General features: G+C 40.9%; 1 protein-coding gene across 1 annotated transcript; it reads right to left on the bottom strand.

The window, feature by feature from the left end:
• Positions 1–2,438: 2,438 nt before the first annotated feature.
• On the bottom strand, positions 2,439–12,389 carry DHX34 (DExH-box helicase 34). The gene is made up of 17 exons (XM_053467764.1): positions 12,289–12,389; positions 10,723–11,424; positions 9,846–10,157; positions 9,460–9,714; positions 8,937–9,039; positions 8,462–8,679; positions 8,033–8,207; positions 7,752–7,945; positions 6,974–7,075; positions 6,569–6,802; positions 6,312–6,482; positions 5,861–5,972; positions 4,275–4,384; positions 3,887–4,159; positions 3,274–3,450; positions 3,024–3,156; positions 2,439–2,745 (listed from the first exon to the last, which is right to left on the bottom strand). Exons 2-17 carry the CDS (start codon positions 11,407–11,409, stop codon positions 2,606–2,608), a joined length of 3,396 nt encoding a protein of 1,131 aa, XP_053323739.1. The 5' UTR covers positions 11,410–11,424; positions 12,289–12,389; the 3' UTR covers positions 2,439–2,605.
• Between the last annotated feature and the right edge of the window lie 10,343 nt (positions 12,390–22,732).

Here is a 22,732-nt window from a genome sequence, read left to right as displayed (position 1 = left end):
ACCATACAGAAAGCCGGATTGCGACCATCTAGCAAGAACCAGACTCATAATTTGTCAAGTTGAGAATCAGCTCTGTGTTGCTGATAGACAAGGAGGTGTTGGTGTGCAGGATGGTGTTGACAGGAGTGACAGCCAGAAGGTGCAGTTAAACGCTAGACAGCTCTGACAGAAAGAATCTGGGCCCTTTTTGAGTATTCTTCATCTGATTTTCATACATACATATACACACAGGAGTATTTAGAGTAGCAAGAGAGAGGAAAAGGATAAATATCGAGCTGAATTTAGTGCAATTAATTTTTCTCCGCAGTAATGCATTTTTTTGCTGCCTTGTGCAGCATGTCCAGAAGAATAAAATACCATGTTTACTATGCAATAATTAGCAAAATAAATATTTTAATAATGGCAAGTTATTATGACTGATGTAATGTGCTGAAAACCAAAATTTAAAATAAATATTTTTTTCCGTATAACACAGAAAAACAAAAAGCAGACCCAACGTTTATAGGACAAGATGTCGTACTGGTGCCATGGGAAAAAGCCAGGAAAATGATGGTAAGTGTGGGCTGTGTTCCAAGTCATGTCAGCATTACACCTGGATAGTACCCATGCTACAAAAACAAGGCCAGGACAAAATAGCTGCAAAAAATACTTTATTTAGGGATAAGCAAAGAATAGCACTTTCTGGTTAAATTTAACTTCAGTTGCCATGGAGACCTTGAGCTATCATCCTTATATGTGATCTTATTCAGTGGCTGGTAAATTAGCCGTTCTGTTTTTCTCTTCTATAAACACGAACAATTCTAAAGTTAACTTCTTCGGAGATTAGTCAATAAAGGTTGTGTTTCAGCCACTTGACTTCAGTATGAGGATTAAGTTCAGTGAGCTTCTCCTGCAGGAAGCCGCTGGCTGGCCCTGTATAGTGTATATTTAAATCACTGAGATTTCTTCAGTTTTAACATCCATTGAATTATACGGGTCTATTTTGTGCCCTTCATAATCTATAGTGAATTAAGGGTGTTGAAAACACAAATCAGCCTTTATTGAAATAACTCCATATGTGTCCAGATGGAAGCATACACCTCCAAGCCATAGTTCGCCAAACATTTCCTCCCCGGGATTTTTTGGATTTTTGGGAATTAATGGAAGCGCTTTCTGATCTGAGCCATTATTTGCCAAACCAGCTCTGGAACGGACTAGCGGTAAGTAACTCTGCAGAATCCTCCCATGCATTTGCAAGGGGGACCCGACATCTATGCATTAAGCATCTTATGCATTAACATGCTGGAGTGTCCCTTTAAGGATGACTGTCAATCTGGAGGTAGCTGTCACTGTCAGTTCAGCTTCAAGGCCTTATTAGTTTAAATACCTAGTTTAATACAATAAAATCACCTTAATTTGTCTCTTTATATAAATATAATGTCATAATCATGCTGTAGTCTTGCCAGACCTCATTAAGTTTCTATTTGCGTACTCCTTTCTCTGTAATAGATTGTTTTTAACGTAATTGCTAAAGTTGGTAATTCTCTAAAATAAATATCTAAAAATATATAAAATCAATAGCATTTTGAATAGTATTTCAAACTTAAGTAAATGTTTAGAATATATGAAAGTGGCTATGGGGAGCAATTCTTGCCAAAGTAGAAAACAGCCAAAGCAGCCTTGATTAATGGATAGATGGATGGATGGATGGATGGATGGATGAATGGATGGATAGCTAGATAGATAGAGTCAAGTGTGATGTATATTTAAGAAAGAGCAGGTTGAACTGCTAGCTTGATGAGCAGATATCTGTCTATAGGCAGTGATCAGATCAGGTCTGTGTCGTTGATCTGGGGTTGAGTAAAAGGACTCCTGGTGGAGTATAGCGGAACATGCACACTGGCAAGCACATGTGTTTGGCTGAACACATCTCACGCAAACAGAGGAGCAGAGAGGTCTGGGAAGAGGGCAAATACATGGGGAGGATTCTCCGTAATCCCTCGATGCACTTGGAATGGAGGGAAAACACAGTTTTAATGGGGACACAGCCACCAACTGTATAAAAACAATTACATGATGTCTACACTTTCTCTTTAAAGGGACATTTGAAATGTACAGTAAGTTGCAAAAACATTTTCATAACTTTATACTTTTTTAAAGTTGCGTCTGTGTCCCTTGCCATCATTAAACATTTTCAGTGCCTGGGGTTTGGACCCCTTTTTTCCCTGTATTACACACTCCTGATCACACAATAGATGTTGTTGGTAGCGTGTTACCACTATACAACACATTACCATAGTAGCAAACAGCCATATTAGGCTGCCTACTCCATGGTGCTTGAGCTGCCTAAAATAACTCACTTTTTTTTTTTACTCTCAGAAGCTGCCAATTGGCCACAGACCATACATCATATGAAACAACACTCACTCACATGCTATCTATTGAAAAAGTAAACACAATTTCTCATGAAAGTGGATTCCACATTTTACTGTTTGTCCTCCAAAAGGTAATTGCCGCGTTCAAAATACACCGTTACAGAACATCTTGGTTCTTTGCAAAATATGATGATAAATTATAAAAATAGATTGTTAGAAAAAAAAAAAATCAAAGATGTCACAACAGCTCATCATGTACTGCTAAGATGCTGCCTCTTGTGGCGCAGAATTTCTGTAGGAGTCAACATCAAGTCCTGCTGACAGATGTCACAGCGATAGCTCTTGTGCAGAGGAGTCACTGATGTGGCCTTGCTGGCATGATCGCTGCTTTCTGAGGGGAACAAAACAAACAAAAATGAGAACTTAGATTTGAATGTGGATTTGTTGGATGTATCCCCCCACTCCCACCTGATCTGTGTACTTTATTTTGCTGCCTGACCTTTGTGGTGGGGGTGTAAGAAGAAAGATAGGAAATCAAGATGAACTTTTAACGTAAGTATCTCCAAAAAGATACACTAATTGGCATTTAAAAATAACAAGCTAATGGGAAGCTGTAATAGTGACCTCTGCCCTCTAACTCCGTGCACATGCAAGGGTTTCGTGTAATACCTCCTGCATTACTCTCCTCTGCGCAGGTGTTTTGATGGGCCATTCGCTCCATAGGTGTGAATGGCATGTAGAGACCACAGCGTGGGCAGGTCCAGAAGGAACGTAGACAGTCACTGTAGAAGTCTGTGTCATTCTGAATGTACAAAAGGAACACATATATATAGTATATATTTGTGCAGAAATGTCCAGACAAATTGCATTGAAGTCCTCCATGAACGACACAACCTTTCGTAAGTTCCTCAGCACTCACCAACAAGCAATTATAGGTCATGAAACTAGTGACCTGGTAACCTCCTTTCACAGGGTCTGGCTTCATATCCTCGTTGCTGAATACCCCAGGCAAGCAGGGGACAGAGGTCATGGTCTGAGGGCCGACATACAAATTCTGGGTCTCCAATGCAGCCAGCCTCCTCACGCTGTACACCACCTAGAAAAGGAAACGTTGCACCAGTAAAGAAAAGTTTCATAGTAATCAGTAACGGAACTTACCAGGCTATCAAGCTAAGCCATGGTGATTTAGTGCAATGGATGACCAAGGGAAAATTCCCCCCTCGGCAGGAGCTTTTGCTAGACATCATTTAGGTTTATTTAAATCAAAAAGATTTCATCGGATGAAGCTTGGTGTTTGGCCTTGTGTATTATATATACAAGCATCCCTGTCATTTAATTGAATTGGTATCTCCCTCATCAATCGCATTTTAATTTCAGCCATCGTCTTTTTCTGTAAATGTACCTCATTTTGTTTCTTGTCCAAACCATCCAGTATTGTTTACAAAACTTTAAGGAAGAAGATGTGTAATTGTTTGGCATGGGTATTTATAATTATTGATACCTGATCTGATCATGGCAAAAACTGGACCCACCTTTGACTTCACAAAATCCACCAAACTTTGGGCTAGGCAATTGATTTCTCTCCTCTTTCTCCGCTCATCATCCTTCTGAGAGTCCTCTCGCCCAGACGACATTTCCAATCTGGACTTCAGCAGCTTCTCCCAAGCCAACCGCAGTCGCACTGCTTCTGAGATTAAGCGCAGAGCCTCCTCGGGTTCTTCCACATTGATCTCCATCCAGCTATCACACACTATGCGGCAGCAGTCAGCACTCGTGTCCAAAGAACGGGCTAAGAGTAAGAAACCCTGGGGCAAAGACAGAGAGGTGACTGCAATCACAGCCTAAGTATACACAAACGAAGGCAAACATCCATAAAAGCAGAATTATGATTTTCCCACTGATTCCGCACTGACTTCTTACATGCAGAGCTGGCATTCTGACACAGTTCACCAGGTACGGCTTGTTTGTCTCCAGGAGAGACACAAATCCCACAATCTGATGCTTACTGCTCTGCCCTTTTTTCTTTGAGTCTGCAATATGAAGAAAAGTTTGTATATTCAATGAGATATTTTTTCCCATGTTGTACATTATAAATGGCTCTACAAAAACAGCTGTCGGAGACAATTCTACAGGCACTATACGTTGCACCTACCTCTGTAGTTACATGGGATTCTTAAAAAAAATAAATAGCAAAAATACAAAACATATTACTAATTTCCTCAAAAAACCTTTGTCTTTGTCTGAAAAACATGTACCGTATTGGCTCGGATATAGGCCGCCCCCGTATATAGGCCGCACCCTAAAAGTTTGGTGCTTTTTTAAAGAAAAAGTTTTTTTCTTTAAAAAGCACCAAAAAAAAAAAAAAACCATTCTGCCACTCTGTCTCCCCCCCCCCGAGATATGCTGCCACTGTCCTCCCTCCCCGAGATATACTGCCACTGTCCTCCCTCCCCGAGATATGCTGCCACTGTCCTCCCTCCCCGAAATATGCTGCCACTGTCCTCCCTCCCCGAAATATGCTGCCACTGTCCTCCCTCCCCGAGATTTACTGCCACTGTCCTCCCTCCCCGAGATTTACTGCCACTGTCCTCCCTCCCCGAGATATGCTGCCACTGTCCTCCCTCCCCGAGATTTACTGCCACTGTCCTCCTCCCCCCGATATGCTACCACTGTCCTCCTCCTCCCCCCCCCCGACTTACCGGAGCAGACTCCCGGGTGTCTTGCGGGGCCGGCGGGGGGCATCTACGCAATACGCGAATACAACCGCAAGACACCCGGGAGTCTGCTCCGGTAAGTCTTGGGGGCAGAGGTAAAACGCATCGTGTGGCCGGTCACCGGCTGCGGCGATGCGGGTAAACAACCCGGAGGCTGTTTACCCGCATCGCTGCAGCCGGTGACCGTCCAGATGATGCGCTTAGACAACCTCCCGTGCCGGCACCCCCCCCGTGGAAAGTGCTGGCAGGGGAGGCTGTCTGAGTACATCCGAGAGTAGGATGCAGGTCCCCTGCACCGTTGCGGGGGATCTGTATCCTAACCCCGCTGCCTGCCCGGCGCCCGGGACTGCATGTCCCGGGCGTCGGGCACTAGACCCCGAATATAGGCCGCACCCCCACTTTAAGGTCTTAAAGTGGGGGAAAAAAGTGCGGCCTATATTCGAGCCAATACGGTATTTCTCATGTACCAAACAGATGTCTTCAAAGTTTATCCCTAGACAACTATCTATATTTTGCCCTTTGGCCATTCTCCATTCCTGCACCATTTCTGGACCAACTATCTGTGGATATTTCAACACTGCTACCAACTACCTGTGTCGCTTAAAACCACTTTCATGTTGTTGCCTTCCCCTTAGGTCACCTCTAGATAGTGGCACCCCAAATTTTCTGTACACTAATGGTGAATAATATTGCTTCCTACCGTTCCCCCTCAAGCAGATGATAAAAACCTAAAAGGTGACATGAGTAGGTAGAAGAGGTGTTTGCCCATCGTTAGGTTTAAATCAGTATTACCTGCCGGAGTTACTTCTTCTTGGTTGCTGTCCACCTGTAGAAGCTCAGGATTGCTGGAGAAGACACTAGTTGGATGAAGGACTATGCCATGTTTACTCTTTGTGTGGAAGACCTTACGGGAAAAAGCAAACCATACTTAGCTAAAAAGTGAGCTATACCATGCAAGGTGCAAGGTCCAAGGTCCACATGAGAAGACAATGGACAGCAAATAGCAAAGGAGAGCCTATAAAAGCACTACTTTTACTATATCACAAACCGTACAATGTTATGAATCCTGCTAAGACTCTTGAGGGTTATAAAATTAAGTAAATAAAACATAATTTGTTACCAGCTATATGTCTCCATGAAAATGGACCTAATGACTGTGATGTGTTTAATGAGCTGAAGACTCAGCCCTGAGTAGGAATGGTGATATTTAGGGTCAGACCCTCTGCAACTGCTTGGTGTTCACCTGATCAGAGTCCTTGCGGCAGCTGTTAAAGCTGTCAGGCACTGCGAGCTGTGGGTAAAGACCGTGACACACAATAAGCTTAAGTAGGGATAGTTGCGCGCTTGAAAGCTCCTGTCCAGCACTAGACGCTCGCAGTTGATCCACATTGTGGCGCAGCTTAAACTTTATGTCCTGCAGGAAGAGGAGGAGAATTGACTTCCACGTTTACAGACAGACAAACCACATATTTACCAGCTCCTCATACATAGCATACATACCTGGATATCTACATTGTCTTCCTTGTTTGGGTTGGACCTTTCCTCTCCATCACTTGAGGACCCATTATCCTGATCCTGCAACTTCAGCACCTTGCGCTTCTGCTTCTCTGAGCGTTCATGCTGTCTTTTTAGCTGGTGTAGCTCTTTCCGCTCCCTGTGCTGCCGCTGGCGGCTATTACGGTCTCCAACATGAGCTTCGCTCTCCTCCAGCATCCTGTGATCCTTTAGCAGCTCCTAAAAAATAGATAAGAAAGAAAAGATATATATATATATATATATATATTTATTACATTTTATTTTTAGAGCACTTTTTATTTCCTAGCACACAGGTATTAAAATATGTGTACCTAATGTAAACGTCCCTGACCTGTTTCTGGTGTTTAGAACCGTACATAAGTCTCTGACCTTAAATTGTCGCCGAAGGTTTGCCATCTCGTACAATCTTTGCTCTTCCAACCCTCTACGGCGGCACCATTTCCGGGAGTTACTGCTTCGACTTGATTTCATCTAACATACCCCAAAATAAAGGAGATACGATAAAATATTTCCCCTCCTGGAAGAAGTATGTTGGTAACACCAATAATATGTTTAAGGCAGACGACGCACAATATTGGTGAGGTAGCTTTACAAAAAGTACAATCAAGTGCAATGATATCTAGAGATAAAACCAGCAAGTTACAAGAAGCAGGCATAACCTTAATGGTGTTTAAGACTGTGTGGAATTTTTATATTTAATTACAAATAAATCGGTGTTTGTGTAATAACGTTGCATGTGCAGACAAGTAAAAACTCCAAATAAATATTTTTTTTACAAAAATATATCAAGCAATGATCATTCAATTTCTCCTATAAATGGAATTTGGCTGACCATTTTACAGAACGGTTCATAAGAAAAGAGACAGAAAAGATAAATGATTGATTTTTAATAGTCTAATCAAACAGTACTAATTATAGGGACACATTTGCTTGACTTAATATTAGTGTTTAGTGATCATATTTAAGGGTTAGTCATTTCACAGGTTAAATAATCCTGATGGCAATAAAGTGTTAAAGGGGCAGCTCCTCCTAGGGCTAAAGTGTACTGGTTTAAGTCTCTGGTTAGAGGTTAACGGGACAGTTCCTTGGTACAATCAAAATACTAATAACCGTGATAAGTTTAAGAGTCAGATGCAAAGCCTTTCACCTGTATCCACTCATTAAAAACGTTTAGCAGCGTAAAGGGGTCTCCATGATCACTTTCCAAGGGCTTCCTGGCTGTGGCACACTCTGGATTATTAGTTGCACTGCGGAGGAATGGGGACTGCACACTAAGTGCAGCGGCAATAGTCAACACTGGCTCCAATAGGGTAAACAGCGACCCCAAAATCAGCATCTTCCCTGCAACAGACACATAAAAATTCTGAAATATGGCGTCTCAGTTACGAGATCGATAGCGAGTGAAAGAGACGAAAGTCCTTGCTTTACCTATTACAACATCTACAGGCAACTTGGCCAGCAGCTTTCCAATGGGGGTCAGCTCCTCATTTGAGTCCAGAGCACCTTGATCTCGCAAATAGAAAATGGCCGTCTCTATGCTGGACATGGGGGGCTGCTCAATAAATGGGAAGGAGCGGGGATCCCCAAGATCCATACTTTTCATCTGAAAACCAAAAGCATTACAATCTACAGCACTGTGTTTTAACATTAGCACTAAAAGCTTCTGTTTGAGCTACAGTCACCCTTCTGCTTGATCAAACAGCAAGAGTAGAGGTGAAGTAGTTGAGTGAACTAATATCCTCCAAACTTCCAGAAAAATGCCTAGGACAAGCTACACGTTCACCATTCAGGTGAGCACTCTCAATCGGAATCTCAAACCCAAAATTTTTTACCCAAATTCCAGTTTTACCAGGGTACCTGCAGGAGCAGAGCATCCAAGGCCACTCTCTGGATCTCTGGAACCGGGTACGGTGCAAAGGCATCATAATCAGATTCTGCGTAGAGCCTGTAACAGACGCCAGGGCCCGTCCTGCCAGCTCGACCCTTTCTCTGCTCAGCACTTGCGCGACTGATCCAGAATTCCTGCAGACGTTGCATTTTGGCTTTGGGATCAAAACTCATCTCCTTCACCTTCCCTGTCATCACACAACATATTTGGGATGAAAAAGAAATCCAACATGAATTCTTACTATGATACAGCCCAAGAGTAACAGCAACAGAAATAGACCTACAAAAGTTAAGACAAAACAAATGTAGTTTTAATATAAAATATAGCACTTTTGGCAGAGGTACACATTCAGGGTAGACCAAAGTTTGTAGTATGCATAGTATATCATGGCAATAGATCACAGTACTATTTGGGAAGGGTTTAGATGAGAACAAAAATACTCACCTGAATCCAGGACAAATCTCACCCCATCTATGGTGACAGAGGTCTCTGCGATATTAGTGGAAATTATACATTTCCTCACGCCTGGTGGAGCCAAGTCAAACACCTGGACATAAAGGCAAAAACACTACATTCAAAGGCCATGAAAATGTGCTATTCTAACGCAAAGTTTAAAACATGTGTAACAAATGACATCTACAATATTTATGCAACAATAAATGTAATGTAATGTAATGGGTATACAATGCGACACATTAGGTATGCCAGCATTTGCATAGGAGGTCTGTGACCGGCACAGTTTACCAAACCGGGATTGGGTAACATGAAAACAATTTAGAATTGTGGCTCTTTCTACAGAATTATTCCAGTATTAATGTCTAAATGCTAAATACGGCCACTTCACTCATCATTATCTCTGCATACGGGAACACATGTACCCAGGCTCCAACTGGCACACATACGTCAATGAGCAAGTACACAGAGTGATAGAATGAGAACATTGCACTTGTATCTCAGAAGCTGTTACCTTGTCCTGCTCTGCGATGGAAAGTGTACTGTGTAGTGGAAGCACGATCCAGCGCTGAGTCTGGGTGGCATAGACCTGCACTGCCTCGAGTACACTGCTAATCTCTGTCACCCCACTCAAGAAGATCAGAAGGTCACCCCTCTCCTCGGCTGGATATTTGTGATCAATTGACTGTAGTACTCGAAGGTACGGCCTCGGATCCAGCTTCTCTGTCTTCGAGGCTTTCTCTTCCTGAGGAATTGGTTGGTAGAGTACCTGGAATACAGACACTCATACTGAGAAAAGAAGTAAAGGACCTTTGTTTAGAGTGATACAGACACTCATACTGAGAAAAGAAGTAAAGGACCTTTGTTTAGAGTGATACATGGATCTTATGGGTTGCTTACCTGTATAGGAAAAAGTCTCCCTGGGACCTGCAGGACTGGGGCCTGGTCAAAGTATCCAGAGAAGAGCTTGATGTTGATGGTGGCGGACATAAGTATCACTTTCAGGTCAGGACGCAATGGCAGCAATCGCTGCAAAACTCCCAGCAAAAAATCACTATGAAGATGCCGCTCATGAACCTCATCCACAATAAGGACCTGGTACTGAGGGACCTCAGGGTCTTTCTGTATTTGACGTAGTAGGAGGCCCTCAGTCAAGAAGACAATCTTTGTAGCTGGGGAGCGGCTACTCTCGAAACGGATTTGATAGCCAACCTATGGGAGAACTACAGATGGTCATTATCATATGGTGGTGCCAACGTGTCATTGTCGTTAAAGGGACAGTTTAACTGCATATAAACAAATAGCATATAAAATACTCTCTGTGGTTAAAAAAAACACTTACCGTAGGAAGTAGCTGATGCTCCCTGCCCACAATTCGCATTACTGATTGGTAATGGAGTGGGAGGAAAGCACTCCCGCTAAAATGAATGGAAGTGCTTTTTACACATGCACAGGATGGGGTCTCCCAGACCATTTGCAACATTCCCCTAGCCATAGCTGGAGATGACTGGAGGCTAAGTATATCATGTGTCAGGAGATGTCTTCAGCCAAACACATCTACTGCATGGAAAACAGGTGGGGAAAGAGCAAAGGGCAAATGCATATGGGAAAAATGAGCCCAATGTTCCCATTTATTTACAAAGGGGCATCACAAAAATTTAAAGGGACATCTCAGCTATCATATGCATTAAAGAACATTTGTGCAACTCTGCTCTAAATCATTAAACATGTCACTGCTATCACTTCTAAAATCATATTTGAAACAACAGTATCTCACCTTTGAGCCATACTGATTTAGGCTTTCAAACCCAACCCGCTTGGCTAATGAAATACAAGCTATCCTGCGGGGCTGAGTGCAGGCAATATGTCCAAATCCTGCTGCCAATAGGTATTGTGGCACTTGAGTGGACTTTCCACATCCAGTGTCTCCTGCCACCACCACAACCTGATGCTCCTTCATCAAACGAACAATCTTCTCCCTGTACTGAAAGATTGGCAAGCTTGACCTTTCTTTTCGGAGCTTAACTAATTTACCAAAGCTTTGTTTCTGGGTAAAGTCCAGGTAATGGAGAATAGCTTTCTTAAACTCAGCAAGCTTTTCCTTAGGAAAGTCACCATAATCTCTTGAGCTACGTCCTTTTTCTTTGTGATGTCCATGAAGAACTTTTTCAAGGTCTCTGCTGAGGACAATGGAAACATTAATACGGTATCTTGGGTCATAGACCTTGGGAAGGTCAATCAACGTTAAACCGCTTTCTTCCCTTGAGCTGTTTTCGTTACTTCTCCTGTCAGGTTTCTGGTGATTTTGGAATCTTTGAAAACGCTCAAAAAATAGCCAGAACTCTTTACTTTCCTCTGAGCCACTTTTAATGTAACCTCCTTCACTAAAAAACAGGTCTTCAAGGCGCCTTCGAGTATGAGGATAGTTCCAGTCCCACTGATGGCTGCTTCTGTCTCTCTCCATATCATGCTGTAGGTTCTGAATTGAGGGAATATAACACCAATAACAGATGAGAGGATTTAAAATATAACATTCATTACTGCCAAACACCCAGAAATCAGGACACATATCTCTCACAGATATTTAAATTTCTACCTGTCACAAGTGCTTCATAACCAGCACAAGTATCTCCCCTTGTCTATTCATACATCACAACATATACTTGTCAAATCCATGCAATACACATACAACAGAACACATACCTCTTTCGTCCCCTTTTGGTACACGTACCAGTCGGCACGGGTGCCAGGTAACGTACCAGGGGACACAGAGACCAGGGCATATACCAGTGGGCACAAGCCTCAGGGCACATGCCTCAGGGCACATACCAGCGGACACAGATGTCAGGGCATATACCAGTGGGCACAAGCCTCAGGGCACGTACCAGCGGACACAGATGTCAGGGCATATACCAGTGGGCACAAGCCTCAGGGCACGTACCAGCGGACACAGATGTCAGGGCATATACCAGTGGCTAGGTACATCAGGGCACAGACACTTGGGCACATACCAGTGGGCAGATAAATCAGGGCACACAAATTTGGGCACAGACATTTGGACACATACCAGTGGGACCAGACATTAGGTCACATACCAGTGGACTGATAAATCTGGGCATATACTAATGGGCACAGATGTCAATGGGCACGGGCATTAAGACACATACCAGTGTGCAGCTAAATCAGGGCACACATATTAGGGCACATACCAGTGGGCACAGACAGTAGGGCACATTCCAGTGGGCACAGACAGTAGGGCACATACCCTTCACCCACAAACACATCGTAACTCATCATTCTTACTATTATTTATATAAACGTAAAAGCAATAATGTTTTCTGACCTCTTATTTCACGTGAAGCACTGGAGCCAGATCTCACATCAATCCCTGCTTTTTACACATGCTAAAATACCGCAAACCTGACTTCCTATTTTGCGTTCCAGAACAGTGTTCCAAATCGAAGCTTGGAACGCATTGACATCACTTCCCGAAACTTCTCACCGACACGCCCAGTAAATTACGGGGGGGGGGTCTTAGTTACATTAGTTACTGTTGATAACGGCTGATAGATAATGAATCTGCAATAGATTCATTATTTAAGAGACTGGTGCAAAATAATTTGACACCCACATATTACATACACATTTCTTGATAAGTTTTTTTAAAAAATATATATATTATAGAATTCAATGTATGGAAAACCTTTGTTATTCATCGCTAGCCAACGTTAGTTCAGTCGAATATAAATAATAACAGTAGCTATTATAATCAAACATGCTGGTGGTTATGTTTAAAAAATGCATTCTTGTGCAAACTCAGGGTAAAAAAAAAGCACTGGTTACCATAGCAACCAATGATAGGTTTCTCCTCATTTGAAGATTTCAAGGGTTGCCATGGCGATGGACAATTTGCAGTAGAATGAATTTTAATGCATAACTCATGTTGATTTACTGTAATTTGCAGCTGTACTGCTTTACACGGATCATGCATGTCTGGTAATTCCATATAATGAGGTCAATGTACATTAGCAGCTTTCACACGCTGTCGGGAGCCTGCGGAGCACACGCTTCAGTCATTCTCACCTTCATTAGAAAAATGTATAAAAATTAAAACTGTGGATGTCACACATTATGTTTTGGAAGTTCTCTCCAGAAACGGGCATTACGGTTCCCAATTGTTCTCTTAAAACAATTACTCATTTCACAAGTGGATCGAGAGTGCAAACATTTTGTCATTTTTATAATTCTTTATTGTTTTATATAGTGCCATCGTACTCCGCCACGCTGTACAATGGCTAAACAGGACATAAGTATATAAAATATATATATATAACAATTTAAATTACAAAAACGAGGTAGGGATCCACCGTTAAACTGTAACAGGTGAGAGTGGGCAGAAAACACGGTAACCATGTACAATTATGATGCGTAATGTACCATCTTGGTCCCTGCTGCTCATAGAAATGGAATGTTAATCACAGAATTTGCTTGATTTAATTGAACCCAGAATATACTGGTTTTGTTTCCATGCAGAAACGTAGGCAATTTTGGCGAAAGTCTCCTCCAGATATTATTATTATATTTTATTTTTTTTAAATTCTGTTTTATAACACAGAATAACTTTTATGTATGTTTTAAACAGGGGCGTACCTAGAGTATGCACTGGAACACATTTTTACATATACTCACATGTGCCCAGACTTATACACTCATGCACACACACATACACCCTTATGCTCATACACATATACAAATGCACATGCTCACATACACATCCATGCTAACAAACATTTACAAATACACATCCATGCTCACACACATTTTATACACTCACGCTCACAATTTAATAAAATAATAACACATAAAACACAGAAGGTCCCATTGACGTCGGTGGGAGCGGTCCCTCTGATATCAGTGGGTGGTCACGCTGACGTTGCAGGACACATGCTTTTGTAGGAGGGGAATAAGCCAAAGATTGGGATGTGCCACAACACTGCTCCCCGACCCAGAGTTTTCCCGTCGTGACCCAGAGAAGTGGTGCTTCGCCTGTGTGTCCCCAAGGATGCATATACTATGTAACGTACCCAGTGGCGACTCTAGAAACAATATTTAAGGGGGGCACACAAGATACCACAGTCAAACTGGGGGGGCATTAATAATTACCACCATTAAATCATATCACAAAAAAAACCCACCCACACACATATATATATATATATATATATATATATATATATATATATTGCCAAAAGTAATGTGCTATGGAATGATACTTTTGTTATTGGACAATACAATACTTGATCATTCAACATGGGAAGCCTGAAGCCACCATTTAGTACGACTAATCCTTGAAATCCTTTAAACAACACAATACCTTAACTTTTCCACTAAATAATTTCAGGGCCTAATATTAGTCCCTGCTGCCGATATATATATAAATATATATATAAATATTAGACCCTGCTGCCGATAGCAGGTATAGATTAACACATTAACAGACAAACCCAGCTTTGCATGTATAGATCAATTGAAATACACTTGTGATCTCAGCACTGAAGGTATATATCAAATAAACAGAATCAGACATACAAATCCTGTATTTGCAGGTATACAATAATAATATATGAAATGTAGCATTGCAGGTATAGATCAAATCAATACATGGAAACAGCATTGCAGGTATTAATCAACTGAACAAGACATACAAACCCTGTATTTGCAGGTATACATAAATAATGTATGGAAACATAGCATAGCAGATATGGATCTACAGAATAACACAGAAACCCAGCTTTGCAGGTATAGATCAATTGGAATTCACATAAAAACACGGCATTAAAGGTATATTTAAAACCCCCTAAATTACAGGGATAGATCACAGGTTGCACACCCCAACCACACTGCCCACATAGAACCTGGCCAGCACCCAGATAACACACATACGATTTGCCATCTTTGGCCCATATACACCCTGTCTGTGCCATCTTGGTCCCCAAGGCTCAAACATCCTGCTAGTGCCATCTTTGCCCTTCCACAATTATACATCTATGATACACACAATCACATTAACTCATGCTCTCCCTCATTCAGACTAATCATCCACATATTAACTCATGCTCTCCCTCATTCAGACAATTCATCCATTTTAAGAAACTACACCCCTTGGAGCTTCAAATGAGGGGTTACATGTATTTCTAGGACAAAAGTTGAGTGCACAAATAATGATGGAATATGTTGCTTTGGCTTGAAAATATGTTTTTTCTATCCATAGCGACATGTTCATTTGTGTCTTGTGCACTCCAGGTTTGTACTAGAAACACATGCAGCCCCTCATTTGATGCGCCAAGGGGTGTAGTTTTTGCAAATATGTACTTGTTGTGCCATAATTTAACTTCTAACGTGAGCAGTAATGCCATGTCAAGGCTTCAACCCTAATTACTGACCATTCACACGCCTTTCATATCTCCATTCACTCACAGAAGCACACGCCATTCTTTCCATACATTCACTCACAGAAGCACACACCATTCTTTCCCCTTACAATCCCAAAGAAATGATGGTAAAGGGAGGAAAAAAAATCACTTTTACAGCAAAAATAGGTTTTGCAGTAAAAATGCAAGGCGCTCCAGGGATGATATGGTTACTCACGTACCGCACAGGCTAAATGGCTGATTTTAATAATATTTGCAGTTCATCAGGATTTCAAAAATTGCCTCCCTCTACCGTTGGCTAAATTTAACCCCATGATCAAAGGGATCATGGGATTAAAAATTAGTATCGGCCGTTTTTAAAAAGGGAATGTGACTTTTTAAAGCTATATGATCGCTGTGGTAACATTGGCTATCACAGTGATCATTTAGCTAGAATACTGAAACTTTTTTTTTTTTTAAGTTAAACTACTTTATGTTTAAATAATTTATTTTGGGGGTCTCTAGGCAATTTTGATCTTTTTTTATCTGCCTTTAGAGACCCCCCAAATCATTTTTTTTACATTTTTATTTTTTTTAACTTAATATTTTTTATTCTTTTTTTTACAATCTACATACCGTTGGAAAGGTGAGTTGGAAACGGTATATGTTGGGGGTATGTAGGTGCTTAGATGCCTGAGATACAGGCATCTAAGCAGCATGCCCCCATACCTCTTTAACTGACAATTGTCAGTTGTTAATAAAGTTGCGCGGTGACGTCATCGCGTCATTGCGCGAGACGTCACCGGGCAGATCGGGTGGCCCCGGTGATGCCCTTCGGTGTGAGGGTCAGATCGCCGGGGTAGGTGGTGATGGAGGTCCACAGACCTCCATGAAGGTAAGATAGTGCTAGTGACGGCATGGTGCCGTCGTTAGCACCTGACTGGGACTGCTAGCGACGGCACCACGCCGTCGTTAGCAGTCAAGGACTGTCCTGGGTGGTTACAAATTCGGCGGGGGGGCAACAGTGGGGCAAGGAATAACCTTGCCCCCCTGTAGCTACGCCACTGGTAGGGAAGCCAAATATGTGCAGGTGTTACAGGAACATGTATGTATGCAATGCACGCTAAAAATAAATATATATATATATATATATATATATATAAATGCCAGTTTATTCTTAACGGATTTTTCGGTTTTTGAAAATCAACGCTTTTCAGCCCATCTAGCCTGTACATTATTCCTGATGTAGAGACTCAGAATTTAATACTTAATCAGTCGTTGGTCTTCTCTTAGAATCATGACCTTTATGTCTGGCCCATGCATGCTTAAATCCCCTCAATGTATTAATATATGCCACTTCTGATGGGAGGCTGTTCCATTTATCTACTGCCCACTCATTAAAGTATCTGATTTGGTCCTTGAAATTCTTTCATATTCAAGCTTATGCCTGTTGCATGCATGTTTAAACACTCCAGCCATCGCATACACATTAATGCGTATGAAAGCTGCGGGGTGCCCTTAACTTGTCATAGTGTCCCCTTTTAGATGCATGGAGGTTAATTAGCAGAATCACCCCATATGTATCTGCCCTTTCCCTGCCCAGCAGTTATTTTCAGTGCAAGAGGTGTGTTTGGCCAAACGCATCTCCCTATCCAGCTCCAGCTTTCATAAACCCCTCCATGCGCAGAAAGAGCTCCTATTGATTTCAATGGGATTCGTTTCTTGCAACTGATTGGCAGCTTGAAGGAAAACGTCTGTGAGTTCTCTCAAGTAAAACATTATATACAATTATTTTATTTGCTGTAAGTAAAAAGCAGACAGTTGTTTTAGTGACTTCGAGACGTGACTAGGTCCGCTTGCCCTGGGTTAGGGTGAACCATGAGCTTTTAGCATCCTTGACCACAGAGACCCCCAAACAGTCCTCCACCTTTTATGTAGGGGTGATAAAGGAACAGTACCAAATTCTAAGAAGTTTTGATGAGCTTTATTTTGTTGCGCTCTAAATCCACAAGAGGGAATAGTGGATACAGTTCACACAATTTACATTTTTATTGAATGTATCAAAGGATTTAGTTTGATAGATATCAAAAATATGTAAGCTAGAAAGAAAAAATACAGTATTTAGGGACTGCACCCTAATAGACAATAGAAATAATGTGATTGTTAAAAAATATCTAAATAACTTTTTTTTTTTGTAATTATAAGATCAATAAAACGTTCAACATGTTATACTTTGCGACTGGAGCAAGAAAGTCAAAGAGAGATCACGTTGTGATGTCACACTAGTCACCCCTAGTAACTGCTGCAACATTCTGTTTGTGCTCAGTCACATCTCAGTCTCTGATACTCGTCTTCACAGCACAGAAATCCTTGGATATGGGTGAGATCTTGGAGGTTTACTACTTAAAATCTGACTTTTAGATTTGGGGGTTGTAGTTAGAGTGGTTTTAGTTGTATAGTACTACTACTCCTGTGCCATTTGCTGAAGCCTCGTGTCTCACCAAAGGGTATGAACATCCATTCTATTCTTCATAATTTTGGACTTCTGAAGAGCTTTTGATGGATTAGCCAAGCGACTCATGTAACATTTGCTATAGACTGGGAATTGTATCTAGATCTATTCCATTGTTGCTGACCTTGAAAATTGGGGGTTCTAGCTAAGGAGGGTCCACATGATTAGAACCACATCTCGTGTACCATTTGCTGGAGACTGGTGACTCTGCAAAGGGTTCCAAGATCATTTTAATTTCTGCTGACCATGAGCTTTGGGTGTTCTAGCAAAGGAGGTCCTAATTGATTAGAGCAGCAATTAGTGTACCATTTCTTGGAGACTAATGCAACTACAAAATTGATCAAAAACCTTCTCCACCCTAATAGACAATAGAAATAATGTGCTTGTTAACAAATATCTAAATAACTATTTGTTTTTGTAATTATCAGATTAATAATATGTTCAACATGCTATACTTTGCGACTGGAGCAAGAATGTCAAAGAGAGATCACGTTGTGATGTCACAGAAGTCACCAATAGTAACTGCTGCTACAGTCTCTGACAGATCTTCACACCTACACCCTTGGAGCTGATACTCATCTTCACAGCACAGAAATCCGTGGATATGGGTGAGAGCTTGAAGGTTTACTACTTAAAATCTGACCTTTAGATTTGAGGGTTGTAGTTAGAGAGTTTTAGTTGTATAGTACTACTACTCCTGTGCCATATGCTGGGTATAAACATCCATTCTGTTCTTCATATTTTGGGGTTTCTAAAGAGCTTCTGATGGATTAGCCCACCGACTCATGTAACATTCCACTACATTCTTGCTATGCTTGAGATTTGGGGGTCTAGTTAAGGAGGTTCTAATTAATTAGAGCATTAACTTGTGTACTGTTTGTTAGAGATTGGTGCCTCCACAAAGGGTATCATACGTTTTTCCATTGCTTCCAACATTGAGATTTGATAGCTGTAGCAAATTAGGTTCTAATTGATAAATTAGAACTTGTATGTAGTTTATTAGAGACAAATGCCTCATCAAAAGGTGTCACGATTGATTCTATTGCTGCTAACCTTGCGATTTGAAGGTCTTACTTCAGGAGGATAAATCTGATATGAGTAGCAACTCTTGATTGTTTTTTTTTTTGTAAGACTATTGCCTCTCAAAGACCTTGAGATTTATTGGTGTAGCTAAGTAGGGTCTAATTAATTAGAGCATTAACTAGCGTACCATATGTTTAAGTATGGTGCCTCTGACAAGGGTATCAACATTGTTTGCCAACCTTGAGATTCAGGAGTCTAGCTAACAATGTTCTAATTAATTAGAGGATTGACTCATGTACCATTTTTTGAAGACTGGTGCCTCTGCCAAAGGTATTAATATTGTATCTATTGTTACTGATCTGCAAATTTGGGGATTTTAGCTCAGGAGGTTCAGACTGAGTAGTAAATCAACTCTTGTGTCATTTATTAGAGACTTGTGCCTTACCAAAAGGTATCATGATCTACTCTATTGTTTCTGACCTTGAGAGATAGCAAGTCTAGCTAAATATGTTCTAAATGAGTAGATCAGCAAATTAGGTATCATTTATCCAATCCATTGTTGCTATCCTTTATATTTTGGGGTCTAGCTAAGGAGGGTATAGTTGATTAGATCATTAAGTCATGTACCACTTGTTAACCTTGGCAGAGGCAAAAGTCTTTATCAACATTGTTTCTATTATTACTGATCTTCCAATTTGGGGATTCTAGCTCAGGAGGTTTAGTCTGAGTAAAGCAGCATATCGTGTGCCATTTATTAGAGACGAGTGCCTCTGCAAAGGGTATGCCGATCAACTCAATTGCTGCTGGACTTGAGATTTCGGCATTCTAGCTACATAGGTTTTGAATGATTAGAGCAGCAACATCTGAACTAGTTTTTGGAAACTGATGCCTCCATGAAGGGTATCATCAGTCATGCCATTGCTGCTGACATTTAGATTTCAGGGTCCTAGTTTAGGACATTGTCTCTGATAGGAGCAGCAACCTTTGTAACATTTTTGTGGAAACTTTTTCCTCTCAAAGGGTATCAAAATCCACTCCATTGTTGCTATCCTTGAGATTTAGACAACTAGCTAGTGGGTTTTAATTAGAGCATTAACTTGTGTACCCTATGTTAAAGACTGATGCCTCCACAAAGGGTATCATGAGTCGTTCCATTGCTTCTGACATTAAGAAGCAATCTCAAGATGTGTGTCTCATAGGAGCAGCAACTAATGTACCATTTTTGAGAATACTGTTGCCTTTCAAAGGGCATCAAGTTTCATTCAGTTGTTGCTGACGTTAAGATTAAGGGTTTCTAGCTAAAGAGCTGGTAAATGACTAGAACACTTACTTGTGTACCATTTTTTGGAGCATGACATGAGTCCTTCCATTTATGCTTACGTTTTAATTTGAGAGTCCAAGCTCAGAATGTTGTACCTGATAGGAGCAGCAACTGGCATACTATTTTTGGTGGAGAAGGTTGCCTCTCAGAGGCTATCAATATCTACTCCATCGTTGCTATCCTTGAGTTTTGGGGTTCTAGTTAAGGAAGTTCTAATTAATTAGAGCATGAACTTGTGTACTGTTTATTAGAGATTGGTGCCTCCACAAAGGGTATCATCAGTCATTCCATTGCTGCTGACATTTAGATTTCAGGGTCCTAGTTTAGGACATTGTATCTGATAGGAGCAGCAACCTTTGTAACATTTTTGTGGATACTTTTTCCTCTCAAAGGGTATCAAAATCCACTCCATTGTTGCTATCCTTGAGATTTAGACAACTAGCTAGTGGGTTTTAATTAGAGCATTAACTTGTGTACCCTATGTTAAAGACTGATGCCTCCACAAAGGGTATCATGAGTCGTTCCATTGCTTCTGACATTAAGAAGCAATCTCAAGATGTGTGTCTCATAGGAGCAGCAACTAATGTACCATTTTTGAGAATACTGTTGCCTTTCAAAGGGCATCAAGTTTCATTCAGTTGTTGCTGACGTTAAGATTAAGGGTTTCTAGCTAAAGAGCTGGTAAATGACTAGAACACTTACTTGTGTACCATTTTTTGGAGCATGACATGAGTCCTTCCATTTGTGCTTACGTTTTAATTTGAGAGTCCAAGCTCAGAATGTTGTACCTGATAGGAGCAGCAACTGGCATATTATTTTTGGTGGAGAAGGTTGCCTCTCAGAGGCTATCAATATCTACTCCATCGTTGCTATCCCTGAGTTTTGGGGGTCTAGTTAAGGAGGTTCTAATTAATTAGAGCATGAACTTGTGTACTGTTTGTTAGAGATTGGTGCCTCCACAAAGGGTATCATAAGTTATTCCATTGCTTCCAACATTGAGATTTGATAGCTGTAGCAAATTAGGTTCTAATTGATAAATTAGAACTTGTATGTAGTTTATTAGAGACAAATGCCTCATCAAAAGGTGTCACGATTGATTCTATTGCTGCTAACCTTGCGATTTGAAGGTCTTACTTCAGGAGGATAAATCTGATATGAGTAGCAACTCTTGATTGTTTTTTTTTTTTGTAAGACTATTGCCTCTCAAAGACCTTGAGATTTATTGGTGTAGCTAAGTAGGGTCTAATTAATTAGAGCATTAACTAACGTACCATATGTTTAAGTATGGTGCCTCTGACAAGGGTATCAACATTGTTTGCCAACCTTGAGATTCAGGAGTCTAGCTAACAATGTTCTAATTAATTAGAGGATTGACTCATGTACCATTTTTTGAAGACTGGTGCCTCTGCCAAAGGTATTAATATTGTATCTATTGTTACTGATCTGCAAATTTGGGGATTTTAGCTCAGGAGGTTCAGACTGAGTAGTAAATCAACTCTTGTGTCATTTATTAGAGACTTGTGCCTTACCAAAAGGTATCATGATCTACTCTATTGTTTCTGACCTTGAGAGATAGAAAGTCTAGCTAAATATGTTCTAAATGAGTAGATCAGCAAATTAGGTACCATTTATCCAAACCTTTGTTGCTATCCTTTATATTTCGGGGGCTAGCTAAGGAGGGTATAGTTGATTAGATCATTAAGTCATGTACCACTTGATAACCTTGGCAGAGGCAAAAGTCTTTATCAACATTGTTTCTATTATCACTGATCTTCCAATTTGGGGATTCTAGCTCAGGAGGTTTAGTCTGAGTAAAGCAGCATATCGTGTGCCATTTATTAGAGACGAGTGCCTCTGCAAAGGGTATGCCGATCAACTCAATTGCTCAATCGTTCCATTACTTCTGACATTAAGAAGCAATCTCAAGATGTGTGTCTCATAGGAGCAGCAACTAATGTACCATTTTTGAGAATACTGTTGCCTTTCAAAGGGCATCAAGTTTCATTCAGTTGTTGCTGATGTTAAGATTAAGGGTTTCTAGCTAAAGAGCTGGTAGATGACTAGAACACTTACTTGTGTACCATTTTTTTGGAGCATGACATGAGTCCTTCCATTTATGCTTACGTTTTAATTTGAGAGTCCAAGCTCAGAATGTTGTACCTGATAGGAGCAGCAACTGGCATACTATTTTTGGTGGAGAAGGTTGCCTCTCAGGGGCTATCAATATCTACTCCATCGTTGCTAACCTTGAGTTTTGGGGTTCTAGTTAAGGAAGTTCTAATTAATTAGAGCATGAACTTGTGTACTGTTTATTAGAGATTGGTGCCTCCACAAAGGGTATCATCAGTCATTCCATTGCTGCTGACATTTAGATTTCAGGGTCCTAGTTTAGGACATTGTATCTGATAGGAGCAGCAACCTTTGTAACATTTTTGTGGATACTTTTTCCTCTCAAAGGGTATCAAAATCCACTCCATTGTTGCTATCCTTGAGATTTAGACAACTAGCTAGTGGGTTTTAA

Source organism: Spea bombifrons, chromosome 5 (assembly GCF_027358695.1).
Source record: "Spea bombifrons isolate aSpeBom1 chromosome 5, aSpeBom1.2.pri, whole genome shotgun sequence".
Classification (NCBI taxonomy): Eukaryota; Metazoa; Chordata; class Amphibia; order Anura; family Pelobatidae; genus Spea; species Spea bombifrons.
Note: the sequence above shows the minus strand (reverse complement) of the source record. Positions and strands in the feature narration are given on the sequence as shown.